The sequence below is a fragment of the Argiope bruennichi genome, chromosome 5 (genome assembly GCF_947563725.1).
Source record: "Argiope bruennichi chromosome 5, qqArgBrue1.1, whole genome shotgun sequence".
NCBI lineage: Eukaryota > Metazoa > Arthropoda > Arachnida > Araneae > Araneidae > Argiope > Argiope bruennichi.
The window spans coordinates 89,672,901-89,699,971 of NC_079155.1; the positions used below are offsets into that span (position 1 = coordinate 89,672,901).

General features: G+C 26.6%; 1 protein-coding gene across 4 annotated transcripts in view; it reads left to right on the forward strand.

The window, feature by feature from the left end:
* LOC129969590 (pleckstrin homology-like domain family B member 1) overlaps window positions 1-27,071 on the forward strand; it is a 136,743-nt gene that overhangs the window by 59,698 nt on the left and 49,974 nt on the right. For 2 of the 4 annotated variants that reach the window (XM_056084226.1, XM_056084225.1), the window contains 11 exons: window positions 9,357-9,498; window positions 10,304-10,424; window positions 12,150-12,332; window positions 14,137-14,259; window positions 15,382-15,908; window positions 17,567-18,478; window positions 22,763-22,891; window positions 24,224-24,361; window positions 24,847-25,122; window positions 26,061-26,171; window positions 26,327-26,446. In XM_056084226.1, coding sequence (XP_055940201.1) covers window positions 9,394-9,498; window positions 10,304-10,424; window positions 12,150-12,332; window positions 14,137-14,259; window positions 15,382-15,908; window positions 17,567-18,478; window positions 22,763-22,891; window positions 24,224-24,361; window positions 24,847-25,122; window positions 26,061-26,171; window positions 26,327-26,446 — 2,745 coding nt within the window. In that variant the 5' untranslated portion in view covers window positions 9,357-9,393. The remainder of the gene's footprint in view (window positions 1-9,356; window positions 9,499-10,303; window positions 10,425-12,149; window positions 12,333-14,136; window positions 14,260-15,381; window positions 15,909-17,566; window positions 18,479-22,762; window positions 22,892-24,223; window positions 24,362-24,846; window positions 25,123-26,060; window positions 26,172-26,326; window positions 26,447-27,071) is intronic. The other 2 variants (XM_056084227.1, XM_056084228.1) reach the window with 2 other exon arrangements.

A 27,071-nucleotide genomic window follows, 5' to 3' on the forward strand; every position in this document is an offset into this window, starting at 1 on the left:
TTCAACAACAACAACAAAAAAAGGCTTTCTTGGTGTGAAGGCATTTGTAGTTAAAACTAATGAACGGAATGAAAGCATATACAAACTATGGAAGGCATGGGAATATCTGACATAACACATTATTTCCACAAAAACACAGCTTTCAGCTTTTTCGAAATCGGAATTTCATCATTCTGGCGATGAATAATTTTTTAATATAATAACTATGCAATATTTTTTAAATAATTCGAGCACTTCATGTATAAACTTATTCATTTTTTTTTCTTCAACTAATTTTATTCATCGATGTTAATGTTTGGCGTAATTCATTCCGTTTATTTTATGAAATTCAGCGTTTTTATTCAAAGCCTGAGCCGTATCTGAAATATGAATTCAACTACAACAACAACAACAAAAATCTTGAAGCATCAAAAATTACCGAAAGAAGAGATTTTAGCGCTGTTGGAATGAAAATAAGTCTGAGTGACATACAAAAATTGGCTGATATAAAATTTTATTAATACACGTGATTATACCCCCCCCCATTAAATGTATTATAAAATTTGCAGAAAATATTTTAAAAAAATAATATAAGAGGTTCCGGTTTATGTTCAACATTTTTATTATACTGACCTTCCTTATGTGCAAAATATTGCATCGGCTGCTTTTGATATAGATTTTTTATTTTTCTAATTCAATTCCTCATGTTTGATTTAATTCATTAAATTTTAAAATTAATTAATTCCATTCATGACATTTTCCAGTTATTTTTAGTTGCAGTTGTCTCCAAAATGGAGAAGTTATTTTATGGTTACCTTGCAAACTGTCAAATGTCTGAAGAATGTCTAGGATTTAGCTGTGAAACAGGAGACATTTTCTTTAATTTTAATTTCTGTTCCTAAAGATTTACAGTATTCTATAACTTTATTGCAATTACGCACTATAAAAATCTTACTTCTGACATTTTAATTCTCATTATCATTTTATTTCCTTGTCCAGGCTTTAAAGCTATTTAGGCTTATTTCTTTGATATTTTCTATTATACATTATCTAATTTTTAAACAGAGCTATAATTTTTTCTTCTTTTATCATACAGTAGACTCCCGATTATCCGCGCCTGCCGCACAAAGTTTTTTTTTTTTTTTTTTTTTTTTGACTGATTTTTTCAAAAAGGTGCAGTTTTACAGTTATGCCTTTGTAATTACATAATACATTACAATATTAAAACAGTACATATGTATTAATTTTTCTGTGTATCCTTGACGCCTCTCGTAAATACAAGCACTTTTCTGTTTTCATTAACAAAATGCATTTTAGGTTAGTTTTGAGTGATATACTAAAATATTAAGCGTTAGTTAAACATTTCCTGCTGTTTATTTTACGTTTTATTGTACATAAAACGATTTATCAAAGTTGGAATGACTGGTTTCTCTTTTGCTATACCCGTTTTTAGCTTTTTCCGGATTATCCGCGATTTTTGTTATCCTCGGCGGCCGCGCCACCCAATTCCGCGGATAATCGGGAGTGTACTGTAGTAAGTATACAGTAGATTCCCAAATATCCGGCTCAGTTAAAACGGATATTCTGTAAAATATAAAATATTTTATTTTGCTGAGACATTGCGTTGCTAGCGGTCGTCTTCTACAAACAACTTACATGCCGTGTGCGTAAATGATGTATACATAGCATGGATTTGTGTATCCTTTCGCTTTATTGCAATAGTTTCATTAATACACTAAGTTTAAATAATTTTTATAAGAATCAAATCTCTGTTTTATATTCATTTATTTTAAAAGTATATGTATTGTTACTATAGTTCATAATTTTATACTTTCCGCTATAAAGTCAGGCATCATAAAATTTATTTTAAAGTTTTTTCAGTATTTTTATTCTTGAACTTTTTTACTTTCTCGTATACGTTTTTTAGAGAAAGTATTTTAATCTCAAAAAAATTAGAACTCGATATTTTAATGAATCTCCTCGTTTTACACCTCCCTGTGTTCGAAAAACACTTTTGAAATATGTCCGTCTGTCTGTGACAAAGATAACTTAAAACCATTCAGAAGTCTGTCCATCCTGTTCAAATAGAAATTAATATAACTATAAGAAGAAGAGAACAAGATGAATAAATTCGGTACACATATTTGACATCTATTGTGTAGATATCAAATTGTGAGCCAAATCGAACAAGCGGTTGACCGTCTGCCGGTCTGTATTTTCAGAAACATGTAAACGCGATACTAAAAAACGCGATGACTTATATATATCAAATTTGGTGTGAAATTTTGGAATTACAAGTGTAATTTTGTGTCATACTTTTCGGTCGCTTTCACTCGGTTGGTAAGAACGTGTCTAAAACCCAAATTCGATTTTCAGATTCTTTTTACGCCTCGCCAAGGATGACATGATAGATTCAGTAAAAATTGTAATTTCACGCCAAAAGTTAATATTTTGTAATTATTGTGCTCCAATGCCATTCTTTGGTGTAAAACCTTTATTAGAAAGTATGCGAGAAAGTTTTGTGGAGACTACTCCCCTTGTCTTTCATACATTTTTATTGGTATATGCGAGGATGGAAGTGAGCATTAGTGGGACTTCGGCCTCTCCGGACTCTCTGTTATCTGGTTTGCTTTTCCACTACATTAGGCTGGGTATTTGGGAGATTACTATCTTGAACAATAAAATTAATAATAAGCTTACAATAAAATTAATCTTAATAAGCTTACAATAAAATTTATCTTAGTGAGCTTACAACAAAATTTATCTTAGTGAGCTTACAATAAAATTAATCTGAATCTTTGACAAGCTACAATAGAACGAAGATATAGTATTATGCATCAATTTATACAAAAGAACGTGGTCAGAAGTTTTAAAATTCTATAGCTACAGAGAATACTATTTAAAAAGTAACGCCAGGAAGACATTAAATTAATTTATTTTTATAGCTTAACTTTCAGCGTTAGTCATCCCTTCTTTTTCGAAACGGCCAGGAACTGGATTTCGTCGTTGTACTAATTAATATTAAAATTAACTTCCTCCTTCACTATGATTGATGCAGATTTTTGGCAGTTTATTGCTGCATCACTATTTTAAGCTGTGGCGGATTTATAATGAGGAATTTTCAGAGGTGTGTTCTCGGAATCAGCATGATGTATAAGAATAATTAGTGTACAAAAATAAAGAAAAATTTATTATATATTTATTTAAATTGTAGCCTTTCTTTTATTTTATTACCACCGATTTTTATCTTCCATTTTTGTTGTTTGATTTTTTTTCAGTTCATTCAGCATTAATTCTAAAAGTAGAGGAAATTACGATAAACAGGTCCAGTGTTTTTGTACTTTTAAAAGAAGGGTTTTTGATTAACAAGATTCTTTACGATTTTGGTCTTACTCAAGTTGAAAATATGCGTAAATACTACATTTATAACATCTTAATTAGGTTTATAGTTTTGTGTAGTCTCATATGTTTTATTTTTGTTTATATCAATATAAGAAGCCGAGAAAACGATGACTGTTTTTGCTTCAAACGATTTTGTTATTCTCGATTTTCGACTTTCTTTCGGAAATTAATTGTTTATCCTTTTTGATGGTTATTTATTTTTGATTCTATTTCAATTTTATGGCTAATTGTTTTTCGTATTTGTGAAAACAAAATGTAACATATGAATTTCATCAGGATGAAACTCCAGAAAAGGTAATTGGATCTATTTGTCAGTTGGATGGATTTTATATAACTTTTATTGGTGATAAGTTATGTTTTCTTTTGTTGTCCAGAAATCAAAGCATCACAATTAGTACCGTAATACTCGGGAGCAAAATTGTTATAATTAAAAAAAAAAAAATATCTTAGATTCAGTTTCAACATAGTTGAATTGGCTAATTTATTACAAGTTAAAAGTTGACTTTTCTTTCTATTTTTTTAAACATCTCTATAACTTTACAGACCGTGCATATGTGTTGTTACTTTTTATGCTGTGCTCTTGCACTTGGTGTTATTTTAATACTGATAATTAATGAGTAAAATCTCACAGAAAAGCTAAAAACTGTTTTTTTTAAGCCTGCATACTTTTTTGTGTTTTTCTTTTCAAAGTATATGCTGGGGTGAAAACATTACTGTTTCATTAATTAGAAAACATAATTTATATCACCAATGATAAGTAAAATAATAGACTTAGAGATTAAAATTTATGTTAAGTAGTGAAACTTAACCTTAAATTTTCTTTTTATTGAAATTCAGACCGATTTTCTGATTGCAAATTTAAAGAATACTGTGTATTCATTATGTCTGCCGATTGATACATTGCAACATTGTTTCTTTTTATTTAGGCTCTCATTTAACGGACCCTTCAACAAAAATGTACCTAACTATAAATCAGTATTATGTATCGCCCATTTTAAAGTAATGCATTTCGATATTTTCAAGTATTTTCAATTAATTCAGGAATTAAATTATTGTTCGATATTTACTAATAATATTCCATAACCTAACTTTTGACATTGACATTAAATCCATTATTGTTTTAAAGATGTTATGAATACAAAGTGTCTGAACTCGGTACAAATGGTTTCATGATTGTTTATTTTAAGTAAAACGCACTCTGAAATGTTGCATTGACATTGCATTCTTTTATGAATATTTGCAACAGCCATAAAATGACTCAAATTTAGGTCAGTAGTAAAACTGGAAGAATTAAGTTATATCTTTCATATCTTTTTATGGGATGGAAATGTATGTTTTCCAGATGTTACTAGGAGTAAAACGTAAAGACTGCGTGCACAACAAAAGTAAGAAAGCACATACACGTCACTCTTATTGAGTTACTGTTTATTGAATGAGCCATTGATTGCGTAGTGTTTTCTGTCCATTGTTTACGGTTTGAGCGAAGTGTGTGGATATTTGTTTAAAAGTTTATATTATGCTATTATAATAAGCAATAATTATTATTTATAGGTTCAATTTTTTTTAAAGCCGCTGCGAATTAATTTTTTTTATTCGTGATGCCGATAATGCTTTATAAGATCGGTTTTTAGTTTAGTTTAGTTAGTTGTTATATTAACGTCCAGTTATAAAGCAACTCTAGGGCTATTTTGGGATGGACCTCGTAATTTTGAACCGTGGTCAGATGACGAGGACGACACCTGAGCTGGCACCCCCCTCTCCACACCAACGGGAGGACGTTTGGCATTTAACGTGCAACAGACTCCTTTACACGACGGTTCTTCTGTGGAATCGGGTCTCGAACCTGAAACCCTACGGCTCACAAGCCGAGACCTTACCAAGAGGCCACCGAGGCCTCCCTTTATAAGATCGGAACAGTAAGTAAAATTTACTATGCCAGCTTGTCCTGGTGGTAGAGTTTCGGCTTTGGGATTTGAGGATCATGGGTTGAAGACTAGATTCTGCTGAAGATATAAGTGTAGATATATTTGTTTAACCTCCACGTAACTTTTCTAGCCCCACGGCTGAAAGAAGATGAAATGAAGAGGATGAACATTTGTGTGAGAGTGGTTTGGCGGATACCAGTAAGAGTGTGTGTTGTTAGGAGTTCAGTGGGAACTCAGAAATGAGTTTAAATTGGAATTTAATTGCATATATGTAAACAATCATTGATATATACTTGTTTTACCAAAAAAAAAAAAAAAGTGTTATCACTTGTGTCAATGTACACTACAGTGTGTATATCAGTATGTTGCGAGTTCAAACTGTCAAATGTCGTTAGATTAGTGTGGCATGAAAGTTAAGAGAAGAGTAAAAGCTTAACTGTTGTGTGTTATTCGATGTTCGGAATCATGAGGTGTCGCAAAATAATTTTTGTGTAGCTTCAAAATGGTATGCTGATCAATTAAAAGAAATGAACAAGATTAAAAATGTTTAATTTAAAAGAATTTCCCAATAGTGCCCTGTAATTCAATATTCTTTCACTATTTTGATCACTTAATAAATAAGATAATCATTATATTCATTGAGATCATTTGATTTATTCTTCCTATCGGATAAAACCATTAAATCGAAGAAAGGTTAGACAACATAAATGTGATCTTTTCTTTTCTTCCTTCTCCCCCCCCCTTTTCTTTTCTTTTTTTCTTAGAAAACATCTTTTCACTGTTATAGTTCGTGAACCATGTTGCACTCCTTTCCTGTTCTTGAAATTCTTCTATCTGGTTACTGACCCTCAAATGGGTTGTGTGTGTGTGTGTGTGTTTATTTTGCTGCAGAGGGTGTTCCCCGCGTTTTGCGCTTGTCTTCACTCTAGGCTCTGAGTCATGTTTTCTTTTCTGCGGGAGTTGGGTTGCATATTTAGTTAAATTCCTTTGTTTTCTTGTAAAGATGAAAGGCAGAAGGCAGGCAGTGTTTCTAAAAAAGATTACCTAGAATGAGATGCTGTTACTTTTAAGTAAGCAGAATTATTTCTGATTCATGCTGTGAGTTCTTGCTAATTTTCCTTTGTTTGAATCGCATGCATTATATATAGAGGGAGTGAATCATATTTTAAAATTTACATATAATAAGGTGACGAAAGGCTACTTAATTGAATAAAAAATTTATTCTGATCTTAAATGCATGCATTGAATCCCAAATTTGTCATGTACAGATGTATTTTCCATTGTTAGATAAAAAGCAATACTCCTCCCCTTCCCTTTTTTTAGTTGCAAGGCAGAATTTTTTCTTTAAAATTTTTATTGAATGATCGCTGTTTTTTATATCTTTTATTTAGTAGCGCTGTCATTTAGCAGGTACGTCAACTCTGATACTGACTGGTACAATTCTAATATTTCTGGTACGAACAAACAAACCAAAATTATCTTATGATATTGAAAGTTTTAGTTACTCTTAAAGCGATGTGGATTGATTTTAAATTTAATTAATTTAATTCAAAAGGAACTTAATAAACATGAGCATATTTTGCTAACGAAATTTCTGGTTAAACTTGAATAAGTGGTGACTGAATTTAAAGTTAATTGAAACGTCATTTAAAGTAATTAGTTTCTTTTAGATGAACCATGTTAAATGTAAGCAGATTTTTCTAATTTGTTAGAAAGTATTAATAATGTCAACTTTTAACCGATAGCAGAAAGCAACCGACCTTCATTGGGAAATTATTCTGCTGTTTCTCTTTTTATTTCAAACCGGAAGAATGGAAGAGTTATTGAATTGAGTTATAATTCATGAAGTTTTTTTTTTTTTTTTTTTTTTTTTTTTTTCCAATGGAAAAATACACACAGAAATGAAATGCATTGATAAATTTTTTTAAAATATTAGTTGAATATATATGTATAAATTTTTTTTGCTTGATAAATGAGAATTAAAAAAAGTTTAATTTAAAATTTGAAAAATGCACATTAATTATTAATCGACTCGATTACTGAATGTAAATATTTAAAATGCATGTTATTTACGTATAATACGTATATATTAAGTACGTATATATTTTAAATCATTTCATTAACTTTCTTTAATGTGAGTATTCTTATAAATAGGTTTTTCTCGTCTTTGTGATATTTATCTTCTGATTATATAAAGAAACATCTGTTTCTTTTACAACCCCAAGTTCAAATAAAAGTAAAATTTTTATTTTTTTATTTATAATTTTCCTTTAGCGCGAACATTTTTTTTTTCTTCTGCAGAAGGAAAATGCATAAAACATTAATTTAAAGATAAATTCGAAAATAAATAAATAAATAAAAAAAAATGAAATTTACGTTTTCCAGTATTTTTTGCTGATTAAAATAGCTAACGCAAAATTTGCTAATAACAGTTTATCAAAAAAGAGTTCTAAATTTTTTTTTCACTCTGCCAATAGATATATAACTGATATATAGATTTTTTTTTAAAAAAGTAGTGTGTTTAATTTATTGAATATATTTTTGCCTTTGTTATGTTAAAATATGATAGTATATGGCATAAATTAGAATCAGGTTTTGTGTTTTTTTACCGCTAATATAGATTTAGAACTGTAAATATATTCAGAATGACCAGAATGTTACAAAGGAAATAATCATTAGAGAGGAAAAGGCTTCAAAATGTATGTAATAGAACATAATAATAGAATCGGAAACTAAGATCGGTTACGATGTGTGCAATTGAGGACATAATGGAGCTACTGTCATTTGTTTCCTGTCTTCTATCCGCTACTTCCGGTAATCAAATAGAGCCCTCAATGGAACGTTTATTTCTGTTTCACACTCTCTTCTCAAGCCATGTGAATTGCTTCTACTCAAAAGTTTGTTTGGTTTTTGACTATAGTGCAGAAAATGGCTTTGCTTTTTGGATCGTTTGCTCGCACATATTTTTAATCATTTCCGTTTCTAACAAAAACATATAAATAATATTTAATGGAATCGTTTTCTATAACTAAGTTATTGAACATATAATTTTGCATTTCTTTATTTTTTTTTTTTTTTGGAGAGGAATGGACATCAAGTCATTAACACGATTTGAAGAAGTAGGCGTTGAATTCTTGAATGATTTTTTTAATATTTTCTAGGAAATAATTGGAATTTTAATGTTTGTCGTGATGTCTTTGTCCAAGTCATGGTGAAAGCAGTTTAGTAAACTGAATAGGGAGACATAAAGAAGGAAAGAACTACTAATTTATATAATTTTAGAAATTATAATTAATTAGAATTTATATAATTTTAGAAATATGAATTCGTCGACTCAGCGCAAGGAAAGGATTAGTCAGCGCAACTTGAAAAGATAAAAGTTTCAGTATTATAGTAGGATTTCGAGTAAATAGAAAATTATTTTTAGAACATAGCTAATTTGAAATTACTTCACACAAACATACTACGATATAGGTAATTTTATGCTTAAAATTATATGAACTACTAGAATACATTTGATGGTTCTCCTAATGTAATATAACTTTGTTTAAAAAACATCATGACAAATTTTTGATTTGATGTTTAAGCAAGTATCACTCTATTAAAAAGCTATGAGCTCATGTGATTAAAATTATAATTAATATACATCGGTATGTTTTTTTAAAAAAGAAAACAACAATCTCCAGATATTTATAGTACAATAGCAGTTTAATACAAAATAATACACACCAGTTTTTGAGATTCGTCTTTATTTGTTTTGTATTTTCAAATATAAACTATTTTTAAAAATTTGTCAATAAAATTTTCCTGTGAATTCGAGCATCTTGAACTGATTCCACTGCCATTGTTCAAAGCAACAAACAAATATGATGTGTTTTGATTTTCATAGTTATGTTCTAAGATGGATAGGAAATTATTTCTGAAAAACATTTATTGAATATTTGAAAAAAAATTACCTTAATAATCATCAAATATGAAACTAAAACAAAATCCTGATGTAATTACTGGTTTCAATTCTTTTTACAGTTTTTTTTTTCTTTTTCTTTTCAGGGACATGATTGATTAAAATTTAAAAAAAGATGACACCATGGCATCATTAGGTGTTTGGAAGGTATCAAACCCTTTTCCTTCTGGTTTGAGAAATCCTGGTTTGCAGAATGGAAGCTTTCTTGAAGTAGCATCCGCTTCCAAGGTAAAACAAACAAATAAATAAGAAAATATGTATATATAGTTTATTTTCTTGAAATTCTTGAATTTCATAATTTTTCATTAGTGATAATTTTCTGCATTTTTAATTATAAATACAATTTATTAAAATCCTGTCTATATATTGATCATTCCTCACTTCTCCCCTTAACTTCGTCTAAATGAACTTGTTAAATGTACTTGCATATGTGTGTATGTTTGTGCATGAATGTGAACCAGAGACGCATACACACTGGTTTCTGTTAAAATGTTTAAGTGAAAAGTAAAGTTATTAAACAGCTTTATTAACAATGTAATTAATTTAGGTGTACTTTTTAAAAAGTTAATACATAATATTTGGATGTTAATTGCCATGGAAAGTAGAGATGATCATTTAATACTGTTAATAAATATTCAGTATCCAGTCACAAGTCTTGACTTTTCATGTCAAACTACAAACTACTTTTAACTAATTAATAAAACTACTATTTCTAAATTTATTTTCATTTCATATATAAGAATAAGAAACATTTAGTATGATAGGAAAAATCTTGTTTCAGTGCATAAAATTATTTCCTATTTTTACCCCTAATTTTTGTTAAAGTAAATTTAACTTTTTAAAAATCTTTATTTCTTTAAAATATTTGGCTAAATAAGCATCAACTTTCTAAATTCTGCTTTATGCATACCTATGCCATTGATAATTGTTTGTACATATCAGTGCAGATAAAAAAATTGCTTTATAATGCTCTAAATCATTGCTAACATTTAATATGCTTATTCTTTCCTTAATAAATCCCTGAAACTTTTAGGATGGTCTTTCCATCTCTGAAAGTGGACGCTCTCTTAAAGTTCAAACTGAAGGGCCTCATCTTGTTAGCCTTGGAGGCGGGAGGCTAAGTACTGCTGTAACTATTCACCCTTTACCTGAAGGTAAAAAGCTCCATCAGTGTTTTTTAATTGTTATATAAATTTTGACATTTGATGTTACTTCTTTCTATGCTATTATTATATTTAGTTAAAATTGTGAGCTTTCTCTGTGCAGTGTGCTTATACGCTAATGTATATAGTAATGCTTTTCTCCAAGTTTATTTTGTAACAAACAATATAAGATTACTGACAAATTATAATTATTTGGATTCCTATTAGTAAATATATGTCCTGTATGCTCTTTTTGCCATTTTGCCTTCTTTAATAATAAAATTTCTAGAATTTCCATTCATTTGAAAGGAGAATGAATCATTATATTCAAATAACACCCCTTTTGAATTAAGAAGTGTGATTTAAATATTCATCAATAGGAAGAACAGGAATTAATACATAGTTTTTTTTTTAAAACTCTAGTTGTATTGTATAAGCATTTGTATATGGAATCATTTCTCTTTGTGCTCATATAAATAGGAAGTACTTGAAAATGAAGGACATTGATGATGGAAAAAAGCATTTAAATGTATAATTTTACAGTCAACTGTATCATTTGAATAAATAATTTCTGCAGATCCTAAAATAAGAATAGTGTATTCTGTATCTATATCTTGTTTAATCTGTGAGTAAAAGTGAAACTTGTGTATTGCAGTAATTCAGATAAGTTTCCCAAAAATTTTATTTGTGAATCACTTATAAGGTAATCTGTATTAACACATATGCTTTTATTTAGTGTGATATTTCATCTTTAAATGTTGTGTGTATTTTATTAAAAAATGTAGTTGTTGGATGTATGCATATATTTTTATTAGTTGTATTTTTTTTTTATTTCTGGAGAAATTATTTATAAAATGAATTCTTTTTTTTTTAAAGTTATAAATATAAAAAATATAAATTTATATTGATCATTGAAAAGCATTAATGATTATATGATTTGGCTTCATTCTATTGCATTAATTATTCAAAACATTATATTGATCTAATAGCAGAACTTGATTTTACTTCATTTGTTTAGAGCAAGTCTTCTTAAGCTTTTGATAATTTTAAAACTATTGGATTATTAAAAAAATTCTGAAATGTATTCTTCTATTTGATTAACAAATGACAGACAATTAAGAGAACTAACTTGCCCTTTTTTTAAAAAAGCATTTTAACCATCTTGTATATATCTCTTTTATAAAATTAATTTTTTAAAAGGTTTCTAATAGATATAGAGTTTAAATAAGGACGGGAAAAAAAAATAAGTAGTTCTGTTTAGAATATTTCTAAAAATTTTGTTAAATGCTTCACTGTTTAGACCATGGTAACCTGGTAGTAAGGTCTTGGCTTAGAGACTGGATGATTTAGGCTTGAGACCTAATTCCAGTGAAGAATCATTGTACGCAGGTTTAGTGCTAATTAAATCCCTTGAGACCAATTGTCCTGCTATTGGTATGGCATGTATATATGCCAAATGAAATGAATAATTCTGGTGTTGTTCTCATCATATAAACACCAAAAAATTCAAAATTATGAATTCCATCCCCAAATAGCTTTTTGTTGTTTTTAAACTAGTTATAGATATAATTAAACTAATTAAAGCTCTATTTTCTTTGTAATTATATTTGTTAAACTGAATTCCTTTCTATTAGTACTAATGCTATAATTCTGAAATCTTAAGGTTTATATTTTCTGGTATTTTGAAACTTTATCCTTATTGCATTAAATTGCTTACCCTTATTTTTACATTTCTAGGACGTGTTTTTGTTGGGTCCTCCGATGCTGTTCCTTCTAAAGACATTGTTATTGATGGCCCTGGAATAGAAATAGATCATTGTTTTATAGATAATAATAATGGTCTGGTTACGATATACCCACAGTCTGGAGATGTTTCAATTGATGGTGTCTTGATTACAGAACCTACTTGTTTATCTCAAGGTAAACATTTATTTTTAATCTAAAATCTTTATCCCCTTTTTGATTCATTTAATATGTATTAAATATGATTAAATATTTTCTTTAAAATGTCTACAAGGAAACAATTTAAAATTGTAGTTTTTAATACATTAGGAGCATTTCAATTTTCTATTAAAGTAGCTTATAATTGCTTCATTCATAACAAAAAAAAAAAAAAAAAAGTTTTCTTATAGTATTTTTTTTTCTTAATTTCTTGTCAAATATTATTACTTAAACTTGATTGACAGTATTATTTTTCCAGAAAATTAAAAATAATTTATGCATATTAGTAATCAACAAAAATTTAATACCTGAAAAAAAAACATGTTTGAAATATAGTTTAAAAACTAATTGGTAAAGCTATGTGTGCCAAACTGTCATTTGCATTGATATTACCATTAGTTAAAAAAAAAAAAACCCATAAGAAATGTTTAATTTTCTATTGAAAAACCTTTAAAAATGGATTTCATTGTTCAAAATTATTTTACAACATTGAAAGAATAATCTTATAAAATGGTGAAATTTTAAACTAGACTCTCTTTTTCAACTTGTTTTATGTAATAACATTTGTTAAACACTAGCATGGTGCTTTCTATATTATAAGAATTGATTAACATTTTGCTGCATCATATTTTTTCATTTGACTTTAACCGCTTATAGTTTATATAATTACTGTGATATAACTACTTTAAAATTATTTGTTGACATATGTGTATTGCTTATAAATGCAAAATAAAAAAAAATATTTTGATCCTACTTTCACTGAAAATAAATTATAATATAAATGGATTTGGCAATCTTTGTTATCATCATTGTTTTATAATAATACAAAGAATTTTTATGCAAAGAATTATTATGTCCTTTGAACTTCATACAATATGTATACTTCAGTGATAAATGCACTTTCAAATTAGTTGAGCTATTTTTCAACTGTTTTTATATCAGGATAATTTTAAGGTTTATCAGGATAATTAAGGCACATTAGGTTAATTTTTCAACCGTTTAAATTTTTGAGAAACATTTTCTACATTGGATATGAAATGTTATTAAGCATAATTTTAATGTGGCTTGATCACATTAATTGCTTATTTTATATTTTATGCAATGTCCTTATCCATCCACTAGTCAGAAAAACAATAATAATATGTAATGAAGGAAACAATGATCATTTTAATGTGCAATAAAGAAAAGAATTAGCCACTTAAACTCTTTATTTGTAGGCATATCTGAAATCGACGTTAAACAAATTTAATTGAGGACCATTTAATTCCTAAATTAAGATATATCACTTAATCAGTTTCAAAGAGTACAGTAATAAAATTAGAAGTATATGAATACAAATAACATAATTGTTGTATGATTTGCAAATTTTAATTCAAAATTCTGAAATGTGCAAATTTCTATATTACATTAAAATCGAATGGATTTTGGAAAGAATTATGCTAAATAAATGTGTAGGATTTAAAATATAATTATTATTATACATTTCTTAAGTTATACCAGCGTATCTAGATATATATAGGAAAAAATAACCAAACCAACATCATTAAATATTGGTATGATTAGAGTTTTTTTTTTAATTCATTGAAAATGTGCGAAATTAGTAATTCATCATACCTTTTAAAACAATTTGTGATCTTGTAAAAAACAAACAAATACAAAAATCTTAGTATGAAACAGTTTACAACTGTGGATGTATTTTATTATTTTTTTTTATGTTTAGAATCTGATGTTTTTAATTCTAATTTTGCTGATTAGTTAGATATCCTTTTATTTTTACTTGCAGGATGTATGTTGACTCTTGGTCGCTCAAACTTTTTTCGTTTTAATAATCCTAAAGAAGCTCAATTAATGAAACAAGCATCTCCTGCTCCTCGAAAAGTGCAAGCGTCTTCTAGTTTTGTTCCTGGTACATATCATTATTTTCTTTTAAAGACATTAGAATTTATATACTTAAATTTGGTACATTTAAAGTCTGTTTTTTTTTTTTTTTTTTTTAAAGAGAATGTCAAATATATAATAAGAAATCAAATTTAGGTTAGAAAGAATATGAAATAAAATGTTCTTTACAAAGAAATTATTTTACAAATTTCAAATACTTAATAAAAAATACTTGTATTTGATTCAACCTTATTTGAAAGCCAAACCTTATGTATTAAACATCATTTGAAAGCCAAAGTTCAGTATCGTGAAATGAAACCTTTGCCTTCACTTCTTCTTTTTAATTAGTAAAGTTTTCATTCTGATGCAACATAGACGTAATTAACGAAAGTGAATAAAAGTTTAAGAAATTGTTTTCATATATTTGAGTTGAATTTGTATTGCTAATTAATAGCTAGTACAAAAATCCCCCACATTTATTTGACATTTTTTTTAACATCAGATTTAAATGGAAATGATATATTTTTATTTTTATTATTCTTAAATCACAGTTAAAATTATGTTAAATTGATTTTCAGTTCTTAAAACTAAATTAAAATTACAAATTAAATATAAATTGATAGTTTTAAATTAATTTTGATTCTATTTGCTTACAAACATTTTTTAAAGCTTTGTGGCATTTTCAGTAATGATTATGAAACAATACATAAATTATTTTGTTTCCCATTTGATATTTGCTTTTGTTAAAATTATTTTTGTATGCATCCCAAGAAATTTTTTTTGTAAATAAAAAAAAAAAATGTTTCTTTGTATTAAAAAAATATTTATAATAAAAATATTTATTAGTGATTTGTTTATAAATTTGTTTATGATTGTGGTTTTATAAGTAAAAACAATTTTTTAGAAGGTAGAAGCTTTCAAAAGGTTTAATAATAATGATTTTGATTTATCTGGTTGACTTTTAAATTAAAAAAAAATGATTGAATGTCAGTACTACATGCCAATGTTACATTTAAAATACCAATTGTTACATTTTAACTAATTATTGCATTGATTTTGTCGTTGATTATATCTTTAGTTTCCTTTATTTGTTATTTCAATAAATAATTTAAATATATAAATTTACATATCTACTTTCTTTCAATTCTAGTTCAACCCTCCAAACATTACCCACCTTTAAATGGTTCCCAATCTCTAGGAAATCAATACTTAGAGAGTATTGACTTGGTGGAAAAAGTTTCAAAATTTGAATATATGTCACACAGTCAACCTGCACCAATTACATCTCAAGATACTCCCAAGTACTTTGTGAAAGAAGGTATACGGATTCTTCATTCAGCTCCACCTGTTATGCGAGTTCATAAAGGATTTTCATCTGAGAATGTCATAAACAATCCTAGTTCTATGTCTAGAGTTTACAGTCCTTTGACTGCAAAGCCTGGCTTTTTTACACCTCCTCCTTATCCTCAACAAACTGTTCCTAAAATTACTATGTCACCAAAAACGAAAAGATTGTTTTCTAAAACACCTGATCCTGTGACTGGGCGAAATTCCCCAGCTACAGCCTGGTCTGGCCGTTGCACCCCAAGTTCCCCTTTACCTGGATGTAGAAGTCATCATGTGAGTGTAGAAGATCTGAAGGCATGTGAATTCGAACTGCATGAACAGCACCGGAAGGTAAGTTATTTTTTAAAATTGATTTAAATAAGTAAAAGAATGGTTTCTGATTTTAATTATCTGTCAGGTTAATTCTTTAATGTAATTTATTGGTTCATTTTCACTTGTATATTTTATAATTGTAAAGTATATGCATTTTTTTTTTGCTTTGTTATTGTTTTATTTCTAAACAATCTGAAATAATGCAAATATTCTTGAATAACGTTTTTTTTAAAAATGTATTTTTGTATTGCTCTTTTCAAAAGTTGATTTTGTAATTTAAAAAATATTTCATATAATAATTAAAAGCAATTAAAAAATATTTTTTTAAATGTATAAAACAGCAAAAATTTTTGGAATTATATTTTCCTCTTATTTGAGATCATTTGTTTATCAAGCACATTATCAGGTGAGGGATTGCCTAGGTCTGAAATAAAATTTAATTTAATTAAGATTTGATTGTTATTAAAGTTCTGTAAACATTAAAATAAGATATTATCATTGGAAACTCATGTACAATATTTCAAAACTTATAACACATCGTGAAGTGAGCTAAAAATTGATCATAAAATTGGATCTTTATAAACATTAAGCAAATCAAGATAAATTAATATGTGTAAAAAGCATTTTGCGATCTGCTTTTGATCAAAGCATCTTGCAGTACCATTTATTTTCCACTTCTATTTGTACTTTTAAAATTAGGAAATAATTATCAGTATGATTTCCTAGGTATTATTTTTAAAATTTATTTTAAATATTGATTATTTTGTATAATGTAAAGGTAAGCTATTTTTTTATTACTTTTAATTGAAGATTATTGATTTAAAATGTTGTGACAATAATTTGGCAGCACAATCCTTTTTGGTTTGTTTTCTGAAATTCCTCAGTTGCTTCAGGAATTAGACAAAGGAATTTTTTTTCTGACATTTTTCTTTATCATATGTTCTTTCTTGTTAATCATAAAATATCAAATATCATCAATTTTGAAATTTAAATATAACTAGTTGAATTAAATAATTTTATATAATTTTTTTTAACTAACCGTCCTTTTGACTTATCAAAAAGTTTTATTCAGTTCATTTAATAGTAATATTATTAATAATTATAACATTTTAAAATTTTATTATAATAAAATTAAGCCTTTTTAATTTTTTTTTTTTTTTGTAATAAAGAGGGTTTTTTTGTGTTGAAATTTATTACTATTCCATTAATTTTACTCATTAAAATTTGCTGGATTATTTTTCTAGCAAAAAAGTTTCAAATACATGAGAAATTTTCAAAAATTCCAACTATTTATATTGTAGATATGCAGTGTTTTATGCATTATATGTATGTAAATAAAAATTAGTAATCAAAATTTAATAATAGTTTTAAACTTTTAGTATTTTACATAACATGCATGTTTCAGCTATTAGAATATTAAAATAATTATAAGTAGCAATTTCAAATTTTATATGATGAAATGTTCTGTTTTCGTTTCATCAAGTATAAATAAATTCAGCTTTTACCAGAAATTATATAAAGCGATTTAACAAGCAAATATATAAATTTCTTCAATATATGAATTCCCATCAAATCCTTTATTATTCTGATATGACTTATCTTTTTAAGTTCCTATGCATCATAATTATAATTCAATAGTCATAGTTTACTTTTAATAACTTAAATCTGTTTTTTAGGCAGTACAAGAAAGACTGAGAGATCAAGAACAAGAGAAACAAGAAAGATTACGTTTAGAAGAGATTTTGAACTTATGTGCTGAGTATGAAGAGCAGGCACAGAAAGAACGCAATGCGAAGCTCAAAGCTACATCTGATCCGAAAGATCCTGCTTCTTCATCTTCATCAGGAGAATTCAGTTCAGTGTCCACAGACTCTTCTGCACCTGCATCGACTAATTCTTCAAATAATTCTCAGGATATTAGCTCTAAATCAGATTCAAATATTGAAGGTTATTCTTCAGAAGATTCAAAGGATAAAGTGGCTCTTAAGTATCCTACTTTACCAACCCGCAGTGTTCAAAATCAAATGACTTCTAGTGTAAAAAGTAACAGTTCTGGATATTCTGTACCAAGTGGATATTATACTGTTCCAAATAGAATAAAAACTAATGGATCTTTACCTCGTGATCGAAATATTTCACAAATTTCGCCAGTAGGTGAAGGCCAAGGTTTCGATCTTCATGCACCTTTAGATGGTGTATCAGCTAATAGTGGTGCTACAACATATGTTAATCATAAGGCTTTAAATTCTGCTTCTTCTGAGGATGAATTGTGTGCAATTTTAGGAAATAGTTCAGTTTCTAAACTGAGTCCAACTAATGAACATGGTCCAAGTAGTCCTTACATGGGAACTGCTTTTCTAACATATCCTCATTCTCCGAGAACTCGTATCAAAACCGTTGCTGGTCACCATGATAAAGGACCTGAAGTGTATGAAAATAAGCATGCCTTAAATGAACTTGCCTCAAGGAAGAACTTGACACTGACTCTGCCAGAAACTAATCAGCCATTACCACCTGTTGAAGCAAAAAGTGATGAATTTTATGATAGTCCTAAATATTCTAATGCAAACTATAAATTTTCTAATCAGGTATGTGTACAGTATATATGTATTTCTTAATTTTCAACTAATTTTTAAATAGAGAATTTGAATTCTTTTATATATGATTAATATTAAGCGATGGAACTTTTTTTATGAAACAAGAACATATGCTATTGGATCTAAATTAGATAGGTTTCTTAAAGGGAGAAAATGGTTCTCATGATACTATTCTGGAAAAATTTCCGTAGATATTCATTGATCATTGTTCCTAGGAATCCAAAGCCATCTTCCATTCAAAAGTTATATACCAAGCGCCATTGGTGAGCAGCTAGTTTGTCAATTTTATTGCTTATATTTAATGTTATTTAAATATAAGTTCATATCTTTGATTCTTCCAAATTGTCAGACATTAAAGCCATGTTAGTTCTTTCAGACATTAAAAACTTAGTCTTAACTTCTGTTTATTGTGTACATGAATCTTTCTAATGGAGACTAGTCCTATAACATTATAGTGCTAAAAATGTAAATTATCAGCCCATTTACTGAATTTCATATAATGTAAGTTTACTTTTTTTGTTTGCCTTGTAAACTATGCAGATATTTAGTAGAATCTTTCTTAGCTTTTTCCTAATCTCAAAGTAATTATTAGGAAATCTTAGAAACTTCACATGTTTTAATTGTTTTGAATGTATTTGATTTCAATTATTTATTTAAATGTGGCTTTACAGAACATGCTAAACATTTATTTTGCAGTTAATACTGATTTTTGTGTTACCAATAAAGCCATTATGTATATAGTTACCTCAATATGCAATATTTGATTGTTTTTGCAGAAGGATTAATAGGGATTTGAAGATATTAACTTAGATGATCAAAAAATATACTTTTGCTTTCTAGCTTACTAGGAGAATTTCTATAAATAAATGAGAATATATATTGGTGCTAGATAAGAGAAAGAAGATAGAAATGGAGCATTTTCTTATGCATATTATCCTATACAATATATTAATATTTTCTATGATTTATTTTATTTTAGGATAAAAAGAACTATGATTAACACTCTAATCATCTTGGCATATCTTGAAAATAAAATTAAAATTCTATCAAAATAAATCTATAGGAGCAAAATAGGTTTTTTATAATACATTGATTATAGTAAGTTAAATAATCGCTAATCAGAGCTTTATTCTATTTGAAGGCAGCACCAATTGCATTTAGAGTATCCTTCTGAGCCTGCGTAAACATCACTAATTTCACTTGGCTGACTTTAAGTTCGAACCATTCATTGAAAGAACTTTTTATTATAAATAAATAATTTTAAGAAGAAGATAAATAACCATATAAAAGTACAAATTAAACTCTGAATATACTTTGACACTTATCGAAACATTTCTGGGTGTTCAGACAATTTTATTTCAACACAAAAGAAAACTAGTTTTCGATACTTAGTGTCTTTTATGTTTTAAGGAGAAATTTGAAGTTTGGAAATGGCTACTTGTAAATATGGTTCGTGATCAAATCCAGAAGGATTATAAGATGTAAAGTAGGATTCATGAGAAAGATTGATTGTATTTGTTCCATTTATACAAATTAGAAAAGGAAAAAAGGAAAGAAAGACATACATATTATGAAAGATTTTATAACTAAATACTACAAAAAAAGGAAAAAAAAAAAAAAAATTCTTCCAATTGTATTATTATCTTAATATTAAATGATAAACCTAAGTACTGCCTATTTTTTCAATTAAACTTGATATTCTTTTCAATATAAAAGCTATTATACTAATGTAACTTATAGAAATTATTCCATTACCACTGTAATTTATTCAAATAGCAGTATTTTTACAAATAACAAATTATTCTTGAAATTGATATTAAATTTTTGTTGTTGGAATACATTTTTTTTTGAGGGAAGGGGAGGGGGTCAGAATAAAAATAGTTCTTATTCAGAATAAGAAATATTGCTAACATTGGGAGAAATATTTTTTTAAAAAAAGAAAGCAGTCTTTCCCCTCCTTCATGCTATGTAAGATAAATCACATAAATACTCAATTTCTTATTCCAGTGCCATACTGATAATATTTTTTTTCATTGCTGCTGTTGATTTTCTTCATATTTGAAATGAAGATGCTGTTGATTTTATACATATTCAGTTTTCATACCATTATTCAGATATGCATTTTTTCCCCACATTTTGAATCCTTAGTGGGGAATTTCTTTCATCAATTAGCAATATTTAAATAGTGCAAAGGAAAATTTGTTTTCCATGAAACAATTAGACTACATTATGTAATGAGAGGAATAATTTTTTTGTGTATTTATATATTATATATATGAGTTTTGAAGTAAGTATTCTGATATAAAGTATTTTTGTGGATGTTTTTACTGCTTTTTTTAAAAAAAATGTGTCATTTCTTCATCAAATTTTTAAAATATTTCTTTGAATTTACAGATTGACACTAATATTGACATATTTATTAAAAATGTATTAATCATTAAAAAAATTTCCAATTAGTGGTACTCCCCTATTTTATAGATTTTTCTTGTTTAAGTATTAAATGAAGCTTTAAAAGTATATTAACTCTTCTCTTCATGACTGAAAAAATTTAATCGATGATATATGAATTGTATATGGAAAAAATTGTTTATTTAATATTTTAAAAACATAAAAATAGTTTGAAAAATAAGGATTCATTTTGAATTGTATGTTAAATTCAAATGTTTTTTTCTTCATGTGTAATTTAAAAGGAAATTTTTGTTTGTAAATATAATACAGGAGTTTTTTTTTTTTCTCTTAATAAATCAATGCCGAATCAATATTTAAAGCACAATTTTTATACTATCTTTCATGCATATTTCATCTAGGTGACTAACATCTTTCCAAATTTTATTTATTTTTCTTTATATTTATTGACTATTAAAATTTTGAGAAATGTAAGAGAGGACATTTAAAAAAAAATCTTATTGTTTTAGAAAATGTGCTGGAGAATTCCAAATAATATTTTTTAAAAAAAAAATCATCATAAAATGGTTGAGCAAAACTCTTCATATCAAAGAAATGAATAAAATTTTAGTTCAATTCTCTGCTTCAAAAAGAGTAATAAATTGCAACATACATATGAAATTATTGCTATGAAAGCGATGTGCGTATGGTTGTTCAGAATAGAAGATTTCAATTAAATCTAATTTGTTAATTTTTGTGTTAAAAGGTGAGGCACTTGAAAAATGCTTTGATTTTTTAAAAATAAGAGTTAAAACTCAGAAACATGTAGAAAAATTAATAGTGATATTTATTACCATATTGATTCTATATGACTTGAAGTCTCCAACAACTTAAACTGGATGATTATTAACCCTGAAAAAAACTGAGAGCTCAATTTTTGATTTTTAATTATTTCAATAATAATAATAATAATTTAATTATTAATTTTTGTACAATAATTCCTATATTGTAAACATATTTTTAATAATTTTCTGTACTGTAATATTAGATAATGAAACTATTATCAGTTCCAAAAGATTAATAAATGGCAAGCATTCTCAAAGGATAAAAAAAGTTTGCTACAGTATGTGATAATGTGTAGACTTATAATAAATAATTTAAGAAATTTAAATGCCATAAAAATAGATTCAATGACTTGATCTATTATCAAGAAACTACTGCATTCTGGTTTTTATATTGCCTACTTTATTTAGATTTAGTATATATATTTTATCGTAATTTAAGACTACATTTAATTGATTTGCATGCTTTTTTCAAATTTTACTAAATTTTATTTATCTACATTCTTTATAAAAGTTTTATTTTTCAGTATAATGAATTTTTTTTCTAAGAATAGATTAGGAAATTTAAATGAATAATTTAATTAAAATTTTAAATGTTTTTTATTTTTTTAATTTTTTTTAGTTTAATCTTGAAATTATTTATTCTATTTTTAATTTCGTGCCTTTTTTTTATGTTATCAGAACCTTAACAATTACTTTTTCCTCCATATTCATCATGATATTTTTAGTTGATGTTTGTTTATTATATACATGTGGAATAATATTGATATTTCAGACTGCTGTTTTGTAAATTTTCTTCAGTATCTTGAATATATGCAGTTCTAAAATATTTTTAAAATAATTAATTTCTTTTAAAAATTCATAAAAATAAGTTAAAAAAAACAATACCATATTTTACCTTTTTTGAATTTGTAATTTAACAAACTTGATTATTAATCAGTGAGAATTTTTTTTTTTTTTTTTTTTTTTTTTGTGATTTGACATTTTATATATTTTATGTTTAAATTATAAATATTAAATTATAAAAAAAAATGTTCTTATTTTATAGAGTGCAGTTGATCTTGAAGAAGAATTTAATAAACTTCAAAGAGAAAAACAGCAGTGTTTAGAAACAATGACTACCATAAAGCATAAAGTGTCTGAGCTTGATTGTCAGAAAAACGAAGTGCTTAATGAGGTAATTCTTCTTCTTTTTTTTTTTAATGTTATCAACTTTTCTCTTTAAATTCCTTAAATTCAATTAGGTGTAAAATTTATGAAGCAATTTATTTACTGTAATTAGAATAATTTTAATCAATACATTTTTTAAGCATTGCATGCATGTTGAAAAATTTCATGATGGAGAAATTGGTCAATTTTTCGGCATCAAAATTTAAAGTTTTATGGCCATTTTTAATATTAAAAGAGGGGGCAGACAGGGCACACCACAAATTCTTAAAAACAGTTTGACGTGAGAAATATATTATTAAAGGCATATTTAATAATTGAATCAAATTTATTTTATTATTTAAAACTTCAAACAATCTTAATTGCTTTTAATTGTTTCTTATATATTATACAAGATTGTTATTTAGTAGAGGCATCTTTTAAAGGATTTGACGGTTATTGATGAGTCAAAATCAGTCTTATTTCATTAAAAGCTTAATTTTTTATTAGTTTTTATTTTCCAAAAATGATAATTTCATCTTCCAATATATGTTCAGCTTTCTGCATGATACTTGATATGATGCCACACTTATGTTCACCAACAAAGGACAAAATTAGAAGAAAGGGCAATGAAAGTATGCCATGGATTTTATGTTCAAAGAAAGGAAACATCCACTCATTTGGAAAATGAAACTTAAAAAAATTTGTTGCTAGTTCTGTAGTATTGGTTAATAATCGGTATCAGACAATGAAAGTTCCAGTTGCTACATTTGGAAAGATATGGGAAAAAAAAGGATATATTTTAAAGGTGCATAATTGAATTATATAAATTTATTCAATTTTTAAATTCTTGATAATGGTAATCATTGCAAGTTCTGCATTCTATATTTAATATATATATAACTCAATATTTAATAATTTATATTAAAATTTAACTCTAGTTAAAAACTAAATATCTGAACTATTGAATTTCTCTTTGCAAAAAGTTAGAACTCAGAGTTAAAATTGGATTGTATAACTTTTAATAACTTGGCATTGAATGAAAGTTATTTTCATTATCTTAAATAATCACAAGTATTGCATTTAGAATCAAAATAATATTTTGTCATTATTATTAACATCCTTTTGCATTATTTACTTTGCTTCTAAATAAAATTTCCATAATCCAGTATGTTTTGAGTTTAATTTGTGTCTTAGAAAGATCTTTTAGAATGGCTTGCCCCAGTTTAGGCTTTAAAGATATGGGCATTTAGAATTTGTTTTCTCTTGTTTCTCATACAGTCTATTAAAAAATATATTTTTTTTAAGGAAAACATTTGATATTTTTTTTTCATAAATTATTGTTTTACTTTTCATTTTAAAGCTTCAATTGGAACATGCACTGATATCAGGAGAACTGAAGGATAAAGAGCAGTTGCAGATATTTGATGGTAATAAATTAGCAGAATTGCAAAGCAGAAAATTGGCCATTGAGCAAAAATCAGAGCTAACGCATCAAGAGGTAAATTTATCTTTTTAATAATTGGAAGATCACAAATGTTGATTCCCTTTTTCATTATTAACCTTGTACACACTAATTCTCATTTAATTCTTTCCCTGATTTGTAGAATATAAGAATACAAGCTACTAACCTGACACTTTTTTTTTTAAAAAAAAAGTGGAAAAAAATGTATATTTCTTTTGATTTTTTTTTAAGAATGTAATTGTTAACAAAGAACATACAGTAAGGTAATTTAATAAGCAACATGCAATATTTTAGGAATTGTCATTATATATTGATTATTAATCAAGCTAATATTCTTATTTATATACATCAGAAATATGCATAAAATTTTTCTTATTACAAATTGTAACTTTATAAAGTTTAATGATTGTCTAAAAATCTTTTAAACAATTCACAAATTAACTTTGGATCAGATTTGATATGAAATGCATGCACGTAGTACAGTTTTTATTATCATGACTAACTGTTTAAATTTTTTTTAGCTTGAGGTTGCAAAGTTGAAAGTACACCAGCAAGAAAAGCTGGTTGAAGATCTTCAAAATGAGCTGTGTGCTATGCAGCATAAACCATTAAATGAATCTGAGCTAACTGCTAAATTAGACGAGTTAAAAGCGCAGTCAGAATTGCTAGAGATTGAAAGAAAAGGTTTTGAAGATCTTGAATTCCAACAACTTGAGTTTCAGGCTCATGAAGAAGAGGAAAAAGATCAATTAAGTCAAGAAATTGAGTGCTTCAAAGAAACTATTGCTCAGAGACAGGTATGTTAAAAGCGTTTATGCTTTTTAAAAGAAGTGTTAAAGCACCATTATACTCAAAATGCTTTTGAAATATATTCTGATATGTTAGTTATATGATTGTAACTGTTCTTATTAATCTCATAAGAATTTTCTATTCCTTACTAAAAGCAGCGAGAGGTAATAATTTATTTTAATCTCTGTGGCATGTTGGTGTCTGAATTTTGAAACTATGTGTGATTTACTATTTTCTCTAATTCATATTTTATATTTTGGAATCATTTATTAATATTTTTAGTCAATATAGAATGTTGGTTATATAGAATATAGACAATTAGCTAGATTTTTTTTCTTCTAATAATTTTATCTCAGATAAAGCAAAAAAAATATGCATGCATTTCTATGATTTTTACAAGCATCTTGTGTAGTGGCAAGTATAAAAAAAATGTACAGCTGATATATTTATATTGAAGAGTTATTTAATTATTTTGTTGAAATATGTTTACTAGTTATTTTGGTATATTTTATTGGACATTTAACAGGAAACAATATTTTTTTTCACAGTAAAGATATAATTTTAGAAATGCTTATTCACTCTTTTTTTTTCATACAACTTTTATACAAACAACACTTATTTTGATAAACATTTAACATTTTAATTTAATGAAAAATATTTACATTCAGTGGCAGCATTTGTTTAAAATTCTTTTAGCTTGAAATGTATTCATTAAAATAATTTTTGATTTATGAATTAAGATATAATTTGTTTAATATAAAGAGCTGTATAATAATTAAATTTGTTAAGTACTTTATTTTATGTTGATTCATATCTGATTATCCAATATTTGGCATGATATTTTGTTTTCACTTAGGTAGTATTTTCTTTTTATTCTGCATGCTTTTTTTGATACAGTATTTATAAATAAATTAGAGTTTCATTTTTATTTTATTATTTTAAATAGATACAATTAAGTGAACTGACTAAGCAGAAGCAATCTATTGCTGCACAGATGGAGCAAGAACAGTTAAAATGTGATAATCAGTTAAAGCTCTATACTGAGCAATTGCGTCAAGTAAGTTTTTGTTTTTCTGCTTGAATATTTAAATTTCTTATAAGCAAGTTTTGGAAACTAATAGCTTATAACTTATCTTCCTAATTTCTAACTTCCTAATCTGACTAAATATTTTTGCATTTGCTGTGGTGCTAAATGGTTTAATATTATTGTAGGAAATTTCTAATTTAGAAGAAATTAACAGCAAGCTGAAGGCATTAACAAACATTAAACCTGGACGTAGTCCTTGTTCTAGTCCTGAAAGTAGTCCTCGTACATCTGAATCAGATATGGAGGTAAATAATGATTTTTTTTTATTTGAAATGATGAATATTGTATATATCACATAATTGTATAATACATAATTCTTAAAAATAGCTTTTTTCTAACTAATCACAGAAATATGGGAACAACCCTATATATTTACTATAAAAATTGTGCATCAAAATATTTTTATTTTTTATCATATTAAAGGAATTCATAAACTATTCAAAGCATCCTCAATTATAAATTAAAATTAATTTTGGATATTAAATAAAATTTTATTACTTAATTTCAAATATTATTTATGATGAATTTGTAAATGGATCCTGTCATTTAAATTAATATGATAGGATGTGCTACTATCCGAATTTTTGGCTTTTATTCACTTCTATGTAGTAATTGCAGTATACTTGTTAAACATAAAATGTGTCTTGCAACAGCGATGAATGTATTATTTGCAGACTTAGGGTTTCTTTAAATATTACATATTTGTATCATTTCATCTGAAGTATTTCTTAATTTGTTGTAAATTGTGAAAATAATGAACATTTTCGGTGAAAGTTTTACTAAAGATTTAAACAAATTGAATGATATTTTAAATAAAAAAGAATGGAGATTATAAAAATACATTTAAATTCCTAGGCTGTCAAATTAAAG